Source organism: Gekko japonicus, unplaced genomic scaffold, assembly GCF_001447785.1.
Source record: "Gekko japonicus isolate JY-2015 unplaced genomic scaffold, Gekko_japonicus_V1.1 scaffold59, whole genome shotgun sequence".
Lineage (NCBI taxonomy): Eukaryota > Metazoa > Chordata > Lepidosauria > Squamata > Gekkonidae > Gekko > Gekko japonicus.
The window spans coordinates 1,448,874-1,467,289 of NW_015169174.1; the positions used below are offsets into that span (position 1 = coordinate 1,448,874).

The 18,416-nt window shown below is 43.4% G+C and overlaps 1 protein-coding gene across 2 annotated transcripts in view; it reads left to right on the top strand.

Moving 5' to 3' along the window:
• LOC107114425 (chromosome unknown open reading frame, human C10orf76) overlaps positions 1–14,222 on the top strand; it is a 216,368-nt gene extending 202,146 nt beyond the window's left edge. The window contains exons 25-26 of one of the 2 annotated variants that reach the window (XM_015415899.1): positions 9,162–9,278; positions 12,149–14,222. In XM_015415899.1, the coding sequence (XP_015271385.1) occupies positions 9,162–9,278; positions 12,149–12,241 (210 nt within the window). In that variant the 3' untranslated portion in view covers positions 12,242–14,222. The remainder of the gene's footprint in view (positions 1–9,161; positions 9,279–12,148) is intronic. The other variant, XM_015415900.1, reaches the window with a different exon arrangement.
• The last annotated feature ends 4,194 nt before the right edge of the window (positions 14,223–18,416 follow it).

Here is an 18,416-nt window from a genome sequence, read left to right on the forward strand (position 1 = left end):
GAAATGTCTCTCATTCTAAAAAAATTGTATAACAAAGATGCAGGATTGAGACAGCAATGTGGGAATATGCACATGCAGAGCATTTTTGACCCTTCAACTGTTCAAACATTCAAAAACAGTCAAATTCTTTTTGAGGTTTGAAAGTCCTTCTGGCAGTCTATGAACTGTGTGATCCAAGCAGAGGGGTGTCTGAGAATCCTTGGTCAAAAACAAGTATAACATAATTTGTGCAATATATGGGGCTATGTGCCAGCCACATAACTTCCAAGGACTGCATTCATCTGTTACAGTCACAGTGGCTCCACTCATCAGAGATAAAAGTTGCAATTATGAAACTAGAATGGCAAAGCTGTGGTATCCAAGTCTCAAGTAGATAGCAGTCTTAAATCACTGTCACAGCTTAGTAGTTGGGAGAAAAAAAATGGGATGGCTTTCAGATCTGCAGATGTATATCCTGTTCTGGACCAGTTTCTGTTCTTTCAGAATTGTCAAGTTCTACACTGCACAAGGGTACCTTCTTCAGAGAGATTACTTTAGAGCAAAATAAAGAGCGAAGCTTGGTGTGACTAGTGACAAAGCTGAGATGGACAACTGTACAGCAAACAATGCAGTACTTTATTTAGATTAACCCAGTAATTAGGTATTTCAGATTTCATCCTTTCATGACTGATATAGGCTGGGAAATGTTCCTACCTCTTCCTAAGATATTAGCTTCTTGGAACCCCTACTGTGCTACCTTTTCACTGAACTTATTTTGATCCTTTAAAAATAGCAAAATGCAAACAGTTTTGCATACAGAACCCATAGTAATTGCCATTTCTCTCTTTCCTGCAAGGCACTGGAGAAAAAAACCTAAGGGACATAGACACCACCTAGGGAGTTAATGTTTGAAGTGGAAAAGAACCAACAGTTGGTTGCTTTTTGTTGTTCACAGCAGGGATGAATCTGGGGCTTTTGTACAACTTTCGGCTCCAGTAATTTGATCCCAAGTCCCTAAAGTGCCCCCTGCAGTTTCAATCAGGCAAGCAATTCACTGCTGCACCCATTATGATACCATTGCCATCACACAGCATCTGCCAAACTCCACCCCAACGGATGCTGCAGTTCCAGGCAAAGCTGTTGAACAGCCCCCCTTCCCATGCATACAGAAATAGATTTCTTCTTAATTAAATGGGCTTTATAAAATAGAAAGCCAATATTAACCTTTGGCTCTAAACAGTGTTGTCACAAGTGAGCATTTGGCTGTTAGAAGCATGGGGGCTGCAGGCCCTCCTGTCTGTCTGGCAGTGTTTTACCACACTGATTCCCAGAACTTGGTGTTTAACCACACTGGGAGGTCTGCCTGCCAGGACTGAAAAGCACATGGCACAGACAACTGGATTGGACCATTAATTTGTTATATCCCCATTGTGCTTACAATTAAACTAAATGCTGAACTCAATTGGCTTTTCCAAGAGAAGATTTTTAAGCTACCAGTTGATCAGTACAACATAAGCAGCCCTTTCATTAAAGTAGGCATTCGGAAAGGAGGGCTTAAGTGTGGGTCTCTGGAGCCCCTCAGAAGCTCAGCGTCAGATGGGATTCTTTTGTATTTTTCATATGTTCACACACATGTGTGTGTGTGTGCGTGTGCACACACCTGGAAGTCATGGCGATCTCTGGTGACTGACCCCTGCTGTGGGCCTGGAGGATATTCAGAGAGGTGACTAAATAAAGTCTGCCACCGCCTCTGGTATTTCAAGGAGGTCTCCCATCCAAGTACCTGCCAGAATCGACCTGCTTAGCTTCCGAGCTCTGATGAGATCGGGTTTGCCTGGGCCATCCAGGTCAGGGTGAGCATCAGATGTGACTCTTCTTCACTTGATGAGGGGGATCTGGATTGGTAGAGAGCACAAAGGCCAAATTTTGAGTATGCTGTTGAAGGAGTCTATGATTAGCTAATACTATAGACCACATCACTCAAGATCCAGATGTCTCTATTGGACCATACCATCTGAAATTCCTAGAGGTGGGAAACATGGACAGTTGGAGGGGGGAGTGCTGTATTAATCTTTCTAAGCTAGCTAGCTGGTTGCAGACTGAGGTGACTGCTTGTTTGAAATATGTCATTTCCTATAAAACATTTTAATATGGAATGCTGTATTCCAAGGTGAACCTCAGGTCATTTCACATCGTACACGACATCAACCCTGAGTTTGCCACCAACTCTGCACTCATTACAGAGCCACAGCAAACCATCCGTCAAGAGTTTACCTATACATGTTTACAATTTTCTTTTTTTCAGTGTTCTTGGTTATACATTAGTAAAAAGTAATAATAAATAATAAAAATAATAACAAAAATGTAGTGTATGAAAAGGCCCATCACCCATCACCACTGTGATTTTGAAATGTGTGATTGCTGCTTAATGCTGAAAGGGTAGAAGGCATCCCTATTCTGTTCCTTAAGATAATTTGTCCTTGGTGCGGGGGAGTCAAAGCTACAGTGAAGGGCAGAGAGAGATGTGAGCCTGTGTGGATGCTCTGTCCTATTTCCTGTATCTATGGAAGCTGCTCTCTGTTGCAAGGCTGATTCCTTTAGAATTCACTGATCTCTCTGAAGCAGCTGACAGCTTTATATCACCTTGGCTGGATTCTGCGAAGCTAGAGAAAGGGACGAAATGTGTTCCCTCCATGACATTCTTTTTATCTATCATCAGTTTCCTTTTGTTGAACTGAAAATGCAAGCAAGGTCCAGGTTGGAATGCAGTTTTGTTTGAAGGGTTGAAATTGGAGGGTTTTTTTGAAATGTGTGACCTTGGTTAATGCAAATCGACTTTGGCTACTGTGGGATGTTTTTTAAAATGATGAACCCTTAATTCACATCCATTCTGTCTGGCTGAAGTAATTAATGTGTATAGTAAATGATAGGGAGCATGACCAAAAGGTGGAGAGAGCCAACTTGTCGGGGAAAAGAATGTGCTGCCAAGCTCCAGCACCACTAGTGAGTTATGTAGCCTTTTAAAAATGTATCTAATACTACATTTTAATCCTACAATTCTTCCAAAAGAGCTCAGGGAGGCTTATGGGATTCTCTCCTCCATTTTATTCTTACAGCAACCTTATGAATTAAGTTAGGCTGAAAGAGAGTGACTCACCCAAGTTCACTTTGCAAGTTTCATAGTTGAGTGGGGATTGTGACCTGGATCAATGTCCTTCCATTATGGGTAGGAGGCAGATTCCCCATACGCTCTGCAGAAGCAAGGCATTCCAAGTTTTCTGCTTCTCATCCACTAGTTAACTGCTTGTTCCATCACCTAAAGTGAAAGAACAGCATGACAATTGTGCCTAAGAAGGCTCTGAAAAGGCCCTAGTAGCCTCAGCCAGACTCAGTAGGAAAAGAGTTTTGCATCTTTCATAAAACTGAAGCTAATATCACTTTCCACAGAAACCAGACACAAGTTTTCCCATAATTCTGTCTGAACCTATATCACCCCTATGAAAGGGAATTGCACCCACAGGACATATGCAGCCATAAAGACTTGCATCAGTCATGCAGGAGTCTTCTGGTCCTGAGACGCCCTCTTTCTTACCCTCTGTTCAGCTTCTGTGGGGAAGAAAGTCTCAAAACCTGCAAATGGATAGAAGCCTACATCTTCCTGGCCTGCAACATCCAGCATTTGCTGGCCCCCTCTGAAGTTCCTGCTTACAGCAATAGGGGTGCAGCAACCTCAGCAATTTCCCACACACATACACACTATTCTCCTTCAGAGGAGATCTGTAGAGCCACTGTCTGGGGCACTGTCCCATATTTGAGAGGCATTACAAACTGAATGACTGGCCTTATCTGGAGGTAGTGTTTGGCAGATGGGTGCTCCAGTAGACTTCTTCCAAATAAGCTCCTTAGGCATTTCTGACCTGGGATGTTACAGCTTTTAATCATCTGTGGGGCACATGTCTGTTGGAGCTGTGGGACAGGATCTATTATGCCTGTCCTGCTACTTCATTCCTCCCTGATCCTGGGTTTGTGTAGAGAATCAAATCACTGATGTTCCGTATCTGTCTCTGGTGGTATCACTGTTGAATGCAAGGTCAGTGTTAATGTATTCAACTGTTCATGATCTTATTTTTGGATGAGGCCATTGACTTTACTTCTGTCAGTGAAGCCTGTCTGCCTTATGGCAGTCTGTAGATCAAATAACAAAAAAATAGACATCAAAAATAAATAACAAAAAATAAAATATAAATAAATAATCCCAGGATCCTGAAAGAGCTTTTCTAGTTGTTGTAATTTATCTCTAAGCCAATGCATGAGTCAAAACAAGGGAGAGAATCGCTTCACCACTTTTTGTCCTGCTTGAACTCATTGTTCTTTGGTCAACTGAGCATAAAATCTGATACTCTGGGGCAGCGGCTCAGTGGTAAAGCAGCTGCCTTGCATGTAAAAGGTCCCAGGTTCAGGCTTTGGTATCTGCTTAAAAGGCTCAGGTGGTAGATAAGATGAAAGACTGAGGCTCTAGAGAGCCGTTGATAGAGTAGAAAATAGTGACCTTGGTAGAGTCCCAGGGGTCTGATTCATTGTAATGCTGCTTTACGTGAACTGTATCTAAAGAGCTTTAGATGTGGTGAGGCTTTCAGTTGCCACCTCCATCAGGCCCATAGCCAGGATTTTGTGGCTTGTGAGGCAAAAATTTTGCTGGTGGGGCTGCCATTATTTTTACGTCAGCCCCAGTCCACCCCCATGCCTGACCGCCAGTGGCCACCCCTCCCCATCCCCTCCTGCAAGATTTAAAGGGCCCTTCAGCTGATTGGTGGGGAGCACGTGGCCCGCCAGTCAGTTGGAGAGCCCTTTAAATCCTGCAGGAGGAAATGGAGAGGTGCATGCACTATCCCCCGCTTCTTCTCAAGAGCATTTAAAGGATCCCTTTATATGCTTTTGAGAAGAAGCGGGGTCCCATTCTTCTCAAAATATCTTCTCAAAAAAAATCTCCTGGGACTGGCTCTTTATGGGAGGGGGCAGAGCCCCCAATAGCCCCACTGTAGCTATGGGCTAGACTTCCCTGTCTGAACCACGTGGCTTGGTTGTGTGGAATGTCTCGAGGGTGAACAATTCCCCGGCCGTCCTCAGATTTTTCTAGTTTCTGTGCTCCTACGCGCTCTTTCTTTGTCCCCTTTCTGGTCCTTGACCAAATATTTAGTACACCTCTGAATGTTGTTGTTAAGTTGATTTTGAAATTTATTCTGAGTGAGGAGTTTGGGTGTTGGTTGGAAAGAGCGGTGCACTACTAATGAATCTCTGAGGTAGGTATTGCAGGTGGTCTAGTCATATTCTGGAAAGAAATCTAGAAGTGGTTACAAAAAAAGTGCTGAGTGCTTTGTTTTTATTTAACATCTCATTAATTTTGCTACATACTTTGTCTTTGCTGCTTCTGGGAATTAATTCCAGAGGAGATGCCAGCTGCGTCAGCAAATTCTGAAGATGTTGTCTGTAGAATGATACCATTTTTTATCATTTTCTGTATTAATTAGGACATTCTCTTGTAAAATTTTCCAATTAATCGCTTGCTTTATTGTGAAGATTCTGTAACCGCTCCATGGCTAAATGGTAACATCCTTCCTGTTACAAGAAGGAATTCTATTAACAGCTAAGTGCCTCAGGAGACATCTCTGTGCGTAACATATTGGCATGTTAAGTGTGAAACTGTGTGTATTTTTGTGGCAAACTTTGACTTAATTAGGCTTATTAGTGTGGAGAGACATGTAGAAATGTCTGTTGCAACCACAGACATGTTTTCACTCTCTAGGCTGACCTTTAGACCATATTGATGAAGGAAGAAATTACAGGTATTTGTCCCCTGCTATAATCCTTGTCTTTTCAACAAGTAAAATTTTTCAAATAATTTATTTTTGCAACAAGAATTTCTTTCTTTTTCCGATGAATATTTCGCAGATACTTTCTTCAGCAGAACAGCTGAAGCAGAAGGATAACTTTTCTGCAGCTTAACGTTGTTCACTTCTAATGAAGACTTATGTCAGGATAAAAGGATACAGAGGGAACTGATGCTTAAATGAGCATTATTATTTATGTATTTACTTATTCATTTTTAACCCACCTTTCTCCCCAGTGGGGACCCAAGGTGGCTTACATCATTCTCCTCTCCTCCCTTTTATCCTCACAACTACCCTATGAGGTAGCTTAGGCTGAGAGAGTATGACTTGGCTCAACATCACCCAGTGAACTTCCATGGCATGAATGGGGATTCGGACCCAAGTCTTCCAGATAATAGTCTGACACTCTTAACCATTACATCACACTGGCTCTCATGCAAACCATCTTGGTAGCCAACCTGCACTGTGGCACTCATGGTCAGAGGAGACAGTTTATTTTGTTCCTTTCAGAATTAACAAAAATAACTGCATCTTTGGCCTCTCATCTCCCTGCCTAGTTAAGGAATGATCATTTTTGCATGCTCAAATTGGGAATTCCAGGAAAAGGCAAAATTGCAATGCAGTAATTGCACAACCTTCATGGCTCAGTGTAGTCACTAGAATATGCTTCTGTTTTGTCTCCTGTGTGTGCAGTTTCACAATTTGTAGAGCTACAATTGTTTCCTTGCTTTGGGGAGGGGGGAGCTGTTTGTATCAGAGAGACTGGAGAAATGATGAAAGACAGGTGTGTGTGTTACCTCCAAGACTCTTGATTTCTTTGCAAATGGCTACCAGGTCCCTGTGTGTGTTAGACAATTGTGAGAATCCTCACCATCCCACTGGAATGAACAAGCCTGTTCCTCTGTAACTAAAGGTCTTTGATTATTATGTGATTGCTACTTAGCAGCGTGCATTTGCTCCATAGCAACTGTAGTGCATTGCCTGCGCAGACAGCTTACTCTATAGCAAATTGTCACTTGCGTCTGGAGTATATTGTTTCTACTTAGCGAGGTACAGAGAAAGTGGCAATGCGTAAAACCAATGAGGTAAATGGCAGTTTGTTCAGAGATAAAGGATTTCACAGCAGAAGAGTGGCAGTTTGCCTCACTAAGTCCCTTGAATCTTGCAGACCTAATAAGTGAAGGGAAGCAGTAGGGTAGGAGCTGGCATTTTGGGGGGAAATAGCTGCCAAGACAATCTAGAGCAAGCTGTATTTGAACAAAGAACAAAGCAGGTTTATCCAAGAAGCCCGTTCTCCCTGCTGTGAGTGGCCTCAGTGTAGGTCTCCAAACTTCAGAAATTATAAGTTGCATCTGTTGCTTGTAGGAAAGTGGCAGGTTCCAGCAAATGCCAGACTTCTCGCGATAAGGATGGCGAAAGTGTTATAAATAATGGTCCTCAATGGAGAGTAAGAATTAGGGCACTTGGATCTGTAGAGGAGCTGCTGCCTTCAAGATTCTTAGCTTTAGATCTTTGCAGCTGTTTCCCCGAATCGAATTGGCCTCTCTTTTGCCGCCAGCAAATGGGGGCTTTAGCAATTTCAGACAGTGAAAGAAGATCTGTTTACCCTTTAAAAAAACAACCCGATCGAACAGAGACAGTTGAGCCTAGTCTTTTTCTGCTTTTGTGGAAGGGACTGTAATGCTCAAGACTCCTTCATAAAGTCTCTGGTGGCTGGGGATGTCAGTCTGTTTGCTTCTGGGGGGAAGAAGAAATGAAGTTCCCCGTGCAGCAGGAGGCGGCTGATCTGGGTCGGAGGCAGCGCTCCAGCCCGAAGCTGTCTGCAGTGTGCTTTCAAGTACCTACCCAGTGATGACAAGAGACTGTGGTTGAGTTTCCAGAAGTAGACAACTGCCTGAGTGTATTTTTTTAAAAAAGAAAGAAAAGAGTAATTCAATGTAAAAGTGGCATAGCTAGTATAAAAGAAAACATTCCTGGGTGCTCAGGTATGCAGTCTTCCATTCTCACCATCTCATGGGTTTAGCACTTAAAACAAAAGCAAAAAAACAGACCTTAGGAAACATTTTATATATTATTATATAACCTTGAAATGCACAGTCAGGAGGATGTCCTGTTCAGAGCCTCCTTTCCTTTCAAGCACATTTTACCTCCTATCTGTGCTTAATTGTAGGTGACTTGGATCCCTGCAGCTGGCAAGAGGACAGGATTTTGACTCATGGGGGCTGTGGTAATAGCCTTCTATCTTACTGTCTGGTGTAGGGTATATTATTCTGGAGTGAATTATTCCTCCTCCCAGGCCTGCTCTCTGTGCCTGAGGTCACTGCTTTTCAAACGCTTGTTATTCACATTGCAGCTTTGGCACATATGCAAGGAAAGGGCCTAATGAATTTGTAGATAGCTTTTATTGCTGAGGATTCCCCCCCCCCCCTCACTGCCAGTAAACCTGAGAAACAGAATTAAGGAAGGAGTCCGTTTGCAGAGGAGGCAGCATTGCTCTGACAGTGGCAGGATTGCTGACTAACTATTAAGAAGTGACCTTGCAGCACATCAACATTTATTTATTCTCCTGTATCTCCCTGTTTTGGGTTGTGCAGAGCATGGATTGGGACAGTGGAGAGCATCTGCTAGATGCTAGGAAGCACATTCAGTAATCTCTACTTGGCAAAACACCTCAAGACCCAGAAACCTGAGTGTGTCTGAAGTTGCCATTCCCTTGTTTCCTAGTTGACATAACAATGCTGGCCACTGGGCAACTGGAGAAGGCAGGACAAGATGTGTGGAGCTGTCCAAACTGTCCCGCTTCTCTGCTTTGCAGTGCTGTTGTACTTCCTTGTGGAGCACTAGTTTGCCTTTCTTGGTACTCACTATGTGCTCATTTTACTTCCTTCCTTTTGAAGGTTTTTAACTGTTGGAGGGGTAACATGCTGGAACACATTCTCTGGATCAATTGTGTACTTTGGAATTCTCTCCGGCTGTCAGTTTTCATACCTAGATATTTACAGTTTATGTCTCTGGGTCTGGGAAAAGGAAGCAGGGGAGGGAATAGAAAACCCATCCTCATATGCCGAGAGCCACAGCTTAGAATTAGAATAGCAGTTGCAAGATACCTTTCACAAATATATCCCACAGTTTAACGTTCTTTGCTCCCAGACCATTTTCAGGAAGAACTGAGATCATCGTCATTAGCCTTGGAGGAGTGGTTCCTGGGCTTCTCGGCACTGTAGCTCCATTGCTGCTTGTTGAAGGCTTTGCAGCAGCTTGACTCTTCCTTCCCATTGTGTATTTGTGGTGCAGGTTTTGGAAGTGGTGCGCTCCAACTATGACACCCTGACCCTCAAGTTGCAGGATGGGCTAGACCAATATGAACGCTATTCAGAGCAACACAAAGAAGCTGCTTTCTTCAAAGAACTCGTGAGTTTCAGTTCCCTGCCAGGAGCTTAAAAGCCTTGTCTTAAAAACCTGAACTGCCTTTTTTACCCACCTAAAGCATGTTTATCGGGATAAGGGCACAACAGCATAGTTTAGTATGCTGTCCATGAGGTCATTTTCACTGGGATGCTGAGCAGGTGCAATTAAAAACAGAGAAGTTTTACCTTCGCCTGTCACAAGGTTCCTTGCACCCCTTTCAGGGGCTTGTTCCTGAAGATAACTGGAGCTTGTGTGGTTGAGGGTTCCTTTTCCTTGCCCAGCAGGCCTTTTGCAAGATCCAGGGGCTTCTCGTGCTGATTTCAACTGCTACCAGCTCCACTGATATAACTGAAGTGAAGGGGCTTTCACATGACAGTGCCTCAGGGATATGAAGTGCTCAGTCAGCACATGTCGCTCTCATAAATCATGTGTGTCCCAAACTGATCCTGCACAGCAAGTACAATGGGCTGCCTTGACTACCTAACTCTGTTCTCTTTTGTCTCAAGAGGGAAAACAGAAGTCATAGGGAACAATCCTGAGCATGTCTGCTCAGAGTAAGTTTCATCCTATTCAATGAGGCTTACTCCCAGGAGAGTGCCCATAGGATTGCAGACATAGGGGTCTAACCTGAGCATAGTATTCAGAGGGTCACACTTGTTCTCACCTGTGCAGCCAGGTGGAAAGCAGACCTCCATTTGAGCCATGTCTCCTTTTTCTGCTCCAGCTACAGATGCTGCTGCTGTCTCCCTCCTCACCTATCTACTGTCACTCCCCTTATAGTTGCATAATTGTTGTTCACTTGTTGAAGAACTTCCCATTTCCCTTGATTAAAATGCAGATTTGCTTTTTCCAATTTGCTAGGATTATAGTTTTTCTGAAACCTGTCCTCCTAAGTACTAGTAGTTTAATAGACACTATTATGAAGTACGATGCAAACAGTAATCTCCTCCCCTTTCAGGTTTTCTACAGGAAATGCCCAAATGGGCCCTCTCCCAACACAAAAAAGCTTTATTCATTATTCTACATCTAGTGATTAAACAAATGCAGTTGGTTTAATCCCTCTTTCTCTGGAGACTTTATGGTGGAGCATTTTCCAAGCCAAAATCCCTTACTGAAAGCTACAGCAAATTTACAGTGTGTCCCCTGAGTTCTCTCTCAAAGCAGTGGGAGGAATCAAATCTATCCGTTCTCTTGGATTTTTATTTTTACAAAACCACTTAGCTTGTCTTTCACCATCACAGCATTTTTCTTCTCAGTTCAGAAAAACTGTGCCTCTTCCCCAGAGAATGCCAGGGCACAATCTCATGTCACACAGTCAGGTCAAAGTGGCATGTGAGAGTCTCTTTTGTTGCTTGCAGGCTGCTTGGATACCTGTACAAGGTTAAAAGTACTCTAGAGTGCAGAATTTACTTCCCCAGACCAAAGCGACTCATTCAGCCTACTTCATGTCTTGTCTCGGTTGGAAAAGCTCCTGGGGCTGGGTGGAGCCGCTTGATGGCAAACTAGGAGCAGCAAACAGTAGTGAGTCAAATACGGACTAAAACTGGTGGAGATCCAACAGTGGAGGGGAGGCAGGGAGTTAGCTGACCCCATAGTTCCTAGTTGGATCAAGTTGTCTGCCAACCTTCAGAAATGGTGCATGACCTGAAGACCCACAAACCTACCTTCTTCAGGAACAGTTGTTCTTCAGCCTGGGGTCTCACACTTCTTTGTCATTATTTATGTTCTCAGAGAGCATGTCAGAGGCATCTCTGGCAAAGGGAATAGGAGAATGTAAGGCTAGGGACTTGCGTCAGCTGCTAAAGAGGTCTGAGCTTCTGATTCTTGGGCACCATCAGAGAGAGGAATGTCTTCCTTGCCGTAGTCAATTGTTTTCCCATTCTTACGTGGTACTTTAGATTCCCCCAGATCCCCATAAATTCTCTAAACCCCATGTCTTCTAGCTCACTTCCCAGGGTTTAGGATGTGACCGCACAATTCTCCGTTTGGCAGCTGGTTGAAGTATAATTTCAGCAATAAACTCCTCCAGATAAGGAATATGATCAATATGGTATTGAATGGTGTAAATGAAAGTAATGTGGGACAGATGGTTAATAAACTACTAAACAGGTTACAAAGGCCTTACTGTCATTTTGTCTTTTGGTGCTGAATGTTGCTGAAGCAGCTGATGGCACTTAGTGCACCTCCTAGGCACATTTAGGGACCTGTCCCTGCACCTATAGGATCTACATTTGGAAGCAGAGGAATCTGGCTTCTGTTGTGGTTTATTCATTGAATATGCCTAGCATCCATCATAGAGATGTAGCCATACTTCAATGCAAAGAAAACAGGGGAAGTCCACCTTATCTACCTTTCACATATCTACCCCCCCCCCCAAGTTTCCAGCCCTCAGCTGGTGTTGGTTTGAAAACTTGTGTATGTTCCTGTCTGTTCCATGTAACCCTGTGTACCTTTAAATTGCTACCCATGATTTGTAGTCCTCCCTCCTTTTTCATTGCCCTTCACTACAGCAGTCATGGGTATGTATGTCTGCTAAAGTCCCCAGTATTGCAATCACTGTAAATAATGCAAAATTGTAACATTTTCATAATTTGTTGCAGAACCCACAAGGGGACATTTGGCTCAGAATGCATAAATCCCTGCTACGGTATCAGGGAAACAGCAGTTCTTACTTGGTCAGCAGCTCCTTCAGCAATCATACCTACCTTCAGTACCAAAGCCTCTTTTCCCACAATTGAAACTTTTAGCGTTGTCTCAGGGGTTTCTTCTGAGACCTACCTTCCCTGCAGCAAAAGGGGGCCTGTCTCGAGTTTTCTTCAGTGCCTGTTCAGTATCACAATTACCTGTAGTGACGACTGTTCTCTCTCCCACAGGTTCGATCTATCAGCATCAATGTGCGACGAAATCTGGCCTTCAACACCCTCAGCCAGGAGGCCCTCCTGAAAGAGTTTTCGACCATCTCCTGAAGCTGAATTATCTACCTATACTTCCTGACCAGTCCTGGCGTTAGTGCGCCCCTTCCCCAGCATTGACTCTAGCTCCTGGCTGTGGAGTGGTCTAATCCTAGTGCGTGTGTGTGTTTGCCAAGCAAGAGCAAGGGAAGATTTGGACTTGACCCATAAGACTGGGCACAGAGAACTAATGCTGTGGACTGCCCTTGGAGGAGTATGGGGGGGGGGGGTTTCTATACTTACTGCTCTTCCTCGTGTTCACTGGTATTCAGGGCTAAGAGTCCCTCCCAGGTAATTAGAGCAAAGCACTGTTGAACAGAGTTGCTCATCCTTCTGATTCTCTAGAATCTGTCTGATCTTGTGCACAGGACTGAAGAAAGAAAGTGGTGTGTCAGGGAAACCAAGCCTTTGACAATAAAGCGTAGGCTGGCTGACCTGCTGTCCTGAATACACGTGCTGTGAAGCCCAAACACCAACAGAGGTATTCTGAGTCTGCAGTCCTTGTACTTGTGTAAAGTTAACCCCAAACTGGTATCGGAAATAACAGCTGAGAGTTCTCCCCTTCACTCTGAGCTAATGCCTGTTGCTCTGAATGATGCTTGCCAGAGCTACTCATAGGGAGATTTTGCAAGTGTCAAGCCCTTAAAACACTTGGTCTCTGGAGGTTCTATTAACTCGTCCCTGGTGTTCCTACTGCCCAGTTCTTAAGGCTCAGGGGATAAGGATATTAGTATGTGTTAGTGATTTGGGGAGGGGAGAGGAAATAAGAAATAATGTCCTATGCTTTTACCGCTCATGTAATTGCTGTCTGTAGATGGGGCCGTTTTCCCCTGTTCCCAGAAGATTGGCTGGTCTACTGAATAGGCTTTCTTGATTTCTCCCCAGTGACCTGCTACTCTTGGATCTCCATGGTGTTGATAAGATGACCAAGAGCTCCCACCAAAGTATATTGGAGAATGCTGATACTATAATCTCATCCTTGACCTCTACCCATGGGAAAGAGGCCAGTATCTCTTAGGGCTGTTCCTGGTTCCAAAGAGTATACTGTATAGTTTCTGTGTAGAGAGAGTGCCTTTTCTTGGATTGCCTGGATTTCAGGGGCTGAGTACTTCCTACTTAAAAATGCATTTGTCAGTGTCATCTTGATTATACATCTACACAGCCTAAACAAAATTCTGCATTGACTGAAGCTACTGATTAGCTCATTCTTCCCTTCCAAACTCTACTTTTCCTATTCTATACTAAAGGTTTTTATTGGGTAGGTAGGTATAAGAGAGTTTTGCTTTGAGTCAGGAAGTTAATTTGTCAGGCTTACAACTCTGGCCACATTTAAGAGAAAGAGAGCTTGGAGGAGAAAATCTGTGCTATGCATATGTAATTACTGGGACATTCAGTTCCATATCAATGTCTACCTATTAATGTGACTAAGGACACCTAACATGGGTGGCCAACCACAGCTTCAGATATTTGCCATTTCAGAATTCAGTTTTTCTAACTTAAAAGAACAGTAAGGCAGTTAATTCATTGTGTATAGAAGAGTTTACGTCTCCATACTCTGTTAGGAAATCAAAGGTTGGCAGTGCATTTGGAGTGCTCCTCCCAGAAGGAAGATATCAGTGTTGGCAGGATGAGGTCCGTTCTGGGGAGTGAAAGAACGTGGCTCCTTTCCTGTGTATTTCCTTTCCCATTATAGAACTGTTTCCACCAGATAAAACAGGATTGGCTGAGCAAGGCTGGGACCTTTCTCGATCGTTTAGGAGATTAATGTACAAACAGATAATCTTTCTGGGTTGATAGGAAATTGTCCTCTCCAGGCCCTTCCCCAGTCCAGTGATGACTCCAGAGCGTGGCAGTAGTGAACTCTGAGGCCAGGCATTCAAGAGGCAGCCCTTTTCTAGGGGAGAGGCTATAAACTTCTGAAACAGCACCTGTAAGATTCACGTAGAGTTCATTAAAGGGGTGGGAAGGGATTTTGTGCAGTGTATTTGTGTTCTTTTGGGAAGGGATAATAAACTATTATTATTAGTATTGAATGTTTCCTTAGTGATAACACTGTGTTATACCCAACATACACCTGATGTAGTCCCTGCCTCAGAGGGCTTGCCATCTACAGAAAATTTAGAGAAATTAGGCGTCAAAGCATTTAAAAAACACACACATTTTTATAGCCAGTTAGGAACTTCAAGTTAAAAACATGAATCACCAGGTTAAAAACATTAAGCATCAAAAACATGAAAAGCCAGCATTATGGTGGGAAGACGTTTCTCCTTGTTTGCAGGCAGAGCGGTTGCTCAGAGCAGCAGCATGTGGGGAGAGGCTTCCCCTTAGAACTCAGACTGAACCAGAGTCTGGAAGAGTCCCTAAAAGCCAGAAACGAGTACAAAAACAATGACACGCAGAAGAACTGCAGGGCGGGGGGGGGAGAGCAATGAGACATCCTGCCAAGTACAAACTGACTAAACCTGCCCCTAACCATGCTGGGTATCCCACAATAACAAATGAAGCCGACAGAGAGAGTCCTAAACTATATGGGAGACTGCCCCACCCTCCAATAGCTGAGAATGCAGCTTCATGGTAAGTACTAATTTATCATTGTCATTATCTTCAGGATGGGATGTACCCGTAGGTTGCCATTGCCTCTGCTCTGCTGAAGTTTGCCTTGAAGACGGCCCTGCACTGGAGTCACTGAGATTGAAACTTCATGTTAAGTACCAAATTATCAATCAAAAGCTTAGAACTTAAAATAAAATAGGTGTCTAGTGGCACCGTAAAGACGAACAAAATTTATTCCGGCTTTTGAGAATCAGAGCTCACATCAGTCACAAAAGATTATTCCGAAATAGATTTTGTTTGTCTTTAAAGTGCCATTGAACTTCTTTTTTATTTTGCTGCTACACAGCTAACACAGCTACCCTTCTGTAATGAAGATTAGTACCTTGAACTCTGCTGAATAGAAGGTACATGAAATCATTTTCAGTGATGAATTCTAGAGGCTCTTAAATCCTTCCATTCTCTCCAACTCTTTTAATCTGGAATGATACCATCTCCTACTCTGATTGTAAAACAGATTCTAGAATGGGGGGAGACTTTCCCCCCCTCCCCAGACTGGCCTTATATTTTGGGGCCCTGTATAACTTGTCAGATAGGAGCTGCGGTGGCTCAAGTGGTTAAGACGCTGAACTGCAGGCTGTGAAAGGTCAGTAGTTCAGCAGTTCGAGACCCGGGTGCCGTATGATGGAGTGAGCTCCCATCTCTAGTTCCAGCTCCTGCCAACCTAGCAGTTCGAAAGCAAGAAATTGCAAGTGGATAAATAGGTACCACTTCGGTGGGAAGGTAACAGCGTTCCGTGCGCCTTGGTGTTTAGTCATGCCGGCCACATGACCATGGAAACGTCTTCGGACAGCGCTGGCTCTTCGGCTTTGAAACAGAGATGAGCACCGCAACCCTAGAGTCGGATTCGACTGGCTTTCGAGCAAGGGAACCTTTACCTGTAACTTGTCATAGCTATATTTTCAGGCAATCTTTCTATTTTCATTTCTTCTCCTCCTCCCCTATTAGGCCTCTAGCACCCAATTTATTTTCAGCTTCCTCTAAGAACCCCTTGTACCTTAGCGTGGGCTTCCTACTATAGATTAATACAGCTATGAATTTGTCAGTTCTTTTGTGTTCACCTGGTTCAGCTGAAAGCATCTCAGGTTGATTTGCACCTGTGATTATAAGGCATTGTCCATTTCTCTGTACCTGTATCGTCTTTTACAATGTGTACTTGTGCCAAGGGATAAGTTAGAGAAAGGTCTTCTACAAGGTTGGCTTCAGTGGAAGTGTCTTCTTTTTTGTTATACCATATGCTACAGCATTTCTCATCAGCCCCTGTGCCTTCCCTTACTATTGTACTAAAGGAGCACATCAGACTTAAGGTGGATAGACCTTTTAGGATGGACAAGGGAGAATCAGTCATATTTTAAGCACAGCTGTCCCCCAGTTCTGGTTTGGTCTTTGTAGGAGGGGAGTGGGGAAAAGGAAGTAGTGATTTCTGCTGGCAGTGCTCACAGGGAAAGGAAATATCTTGCTGTAACTGAATCTAGCATTAATATGCCCAATGGCATAACGGGGTCTCCCCTGTTCTCAGTAGTAAACCTGGCCCGACTTGTGATAGATGTAGCCTCTCCTCTCTATTATTCCTCCTCATGTGCTCCTCTTTTTTTCCACCTAACACTGACTCAGACTCAAAAGGCAGGGAATGTTTAGTGCTAATGGGACATACTGGGAATGGAACCTGTGGTTAAGAATTTGCACAGATCTGGGTGAATGAATTTTGTAAGGGCTAGTTTATAACTTCCTCCACCATCAGCTGCCTCCAAGACTCTAGTGGGGGAGGAGAAGGGAAGAGCTGAAGTTGCAAGGAGTTGCACAGAGCAGCAGAGGCCAAAAAGACAAAATATTTTAAAACAAAGATTTAAAAAAATCTTATCCTGTCAGAAATTTGGTTTGGGTGGAGGGAAGAGGCTAGAATTAATAACATTTTCTTTTTTTAAAAAAAAAAGTGTGGCGGCATTTTGGGACAAATTTCCCCTAATTATTAAGAGGTCCATTTTTCAGATGTTCTGACCACAGTACAATAATGGTGTTGGTATGGAAAACCTCTGATTTATTTAAACCAACCACTGGTTCAGAGACAAGGATCTGTACCACCACCACCCCATTTTATAGATTAGCAAATGATGTAGAAGAATTTAATATATTGGCACAAGAGTGCCACTAATAGAGAGTAGGGGGAACCAAGATCCCTTATGCCAGGGGTGTTTGCCTGATAAACATTTTAAAATAACAGAAGCATCTGATTGGAGCTAGTCATATCTTCTCTAGTTCGGGAAATACACTTCCTGGGTCATTGGCCAATCTAACCTGAGATAAGTTTCTTTCAACCTTGATCATAAAAGCAACATGGGCCTGCCTCCCAGTCTGTGTTCTTGGCACTATAGCATCAGGCAACATCCCATGGTCTCTTATTGCTAGCTTTGGTCAGCACAATCTGTGTTGATAACTCTTACCTATGTTTTGATGGAAGGAGGAGTTAGATGCCTACTTTGCCATGAATTAGCGGTTACATTTGTTCATCATGTTTCCAGCATTGTCTTCCCTCAGCTAAATGTGTGCTGTCACCTGAATGTTGACATTTGTTCCTGCAAAATATTGGAAGAGCAAATCCTGTTCTGTAAATTACCTGGGAAAGAAACATTCTTTACCATCTACTGCTGCAAGCTGCTGTTGCCTGGAATTTGTCTCTCCCTATTTATTTTTATGACAGCAATTAACATTTCCTTCATAACCTTGTGACTGTACGTAACTGTTCAATAACCTTGAGGCTCAATATTCTGCAGGGCTCAATATTTAGATTTCATCTAGCACTCTAGTGTCACAACAACATTCATTTCACATCCCAGAACTCTCTATAGGGTGTCACATTTGCATGAAACATGGCTAGCCTACAGTAATATGTTTCACTGGAAATTATTTTCCAGTGTGTGGAACTCACTGCACCTGTGTGTGTGTGTGTGTGTTGCACAGCTCTACTTTCATGGGCAGTAGCATTGATTTCAGAAGTGTGCTAAGTCTAGTAGCTGCTGACCGCAGCAGAGGCCACATTCTATGGCAGAATTTTTGTGGGCCTTATACAAAACAACTCTGGTCCTGCAGAAGAGTTGAATTGCTCACTCTTGAATCCAGCGTGTACCATTAACGTATCTCCACTGACACTGTGCCAAGATTTTAAATGTATTATTTTCAGACAAAACATACAACATGTAAGGAAGGAGTGCCCAGTTTAAATAATTAAATGCCCATCTGATTCCAGTAACATAGTGTGACCTACGGTTATTCGTTAAATGCCTCTGGCCTGCAAAAGGATACTAGCCATTTGCTCCTGATAATATATGCAGAGCCACCCAAGAAATAAAGAGCATTGTATGCTGTAAGCCACTCCAGTTTCAGCAGTGCTTGTCCCTGACTTTTGGCTGCTTAATTGCTGAGTTATACCAAAAACAAAACTATCAGCACTTGGAACTTGTTCCATCTTTTTCAAGATACTGGAATTTGAATTGAGTCTCCTGGCAGAGGGCTTGTGTCCCTTAGAACTTATCAGTCACCTCTTATAGAATGTGCTTGCTCTGCCTTTCTGATGTTTGCTGGC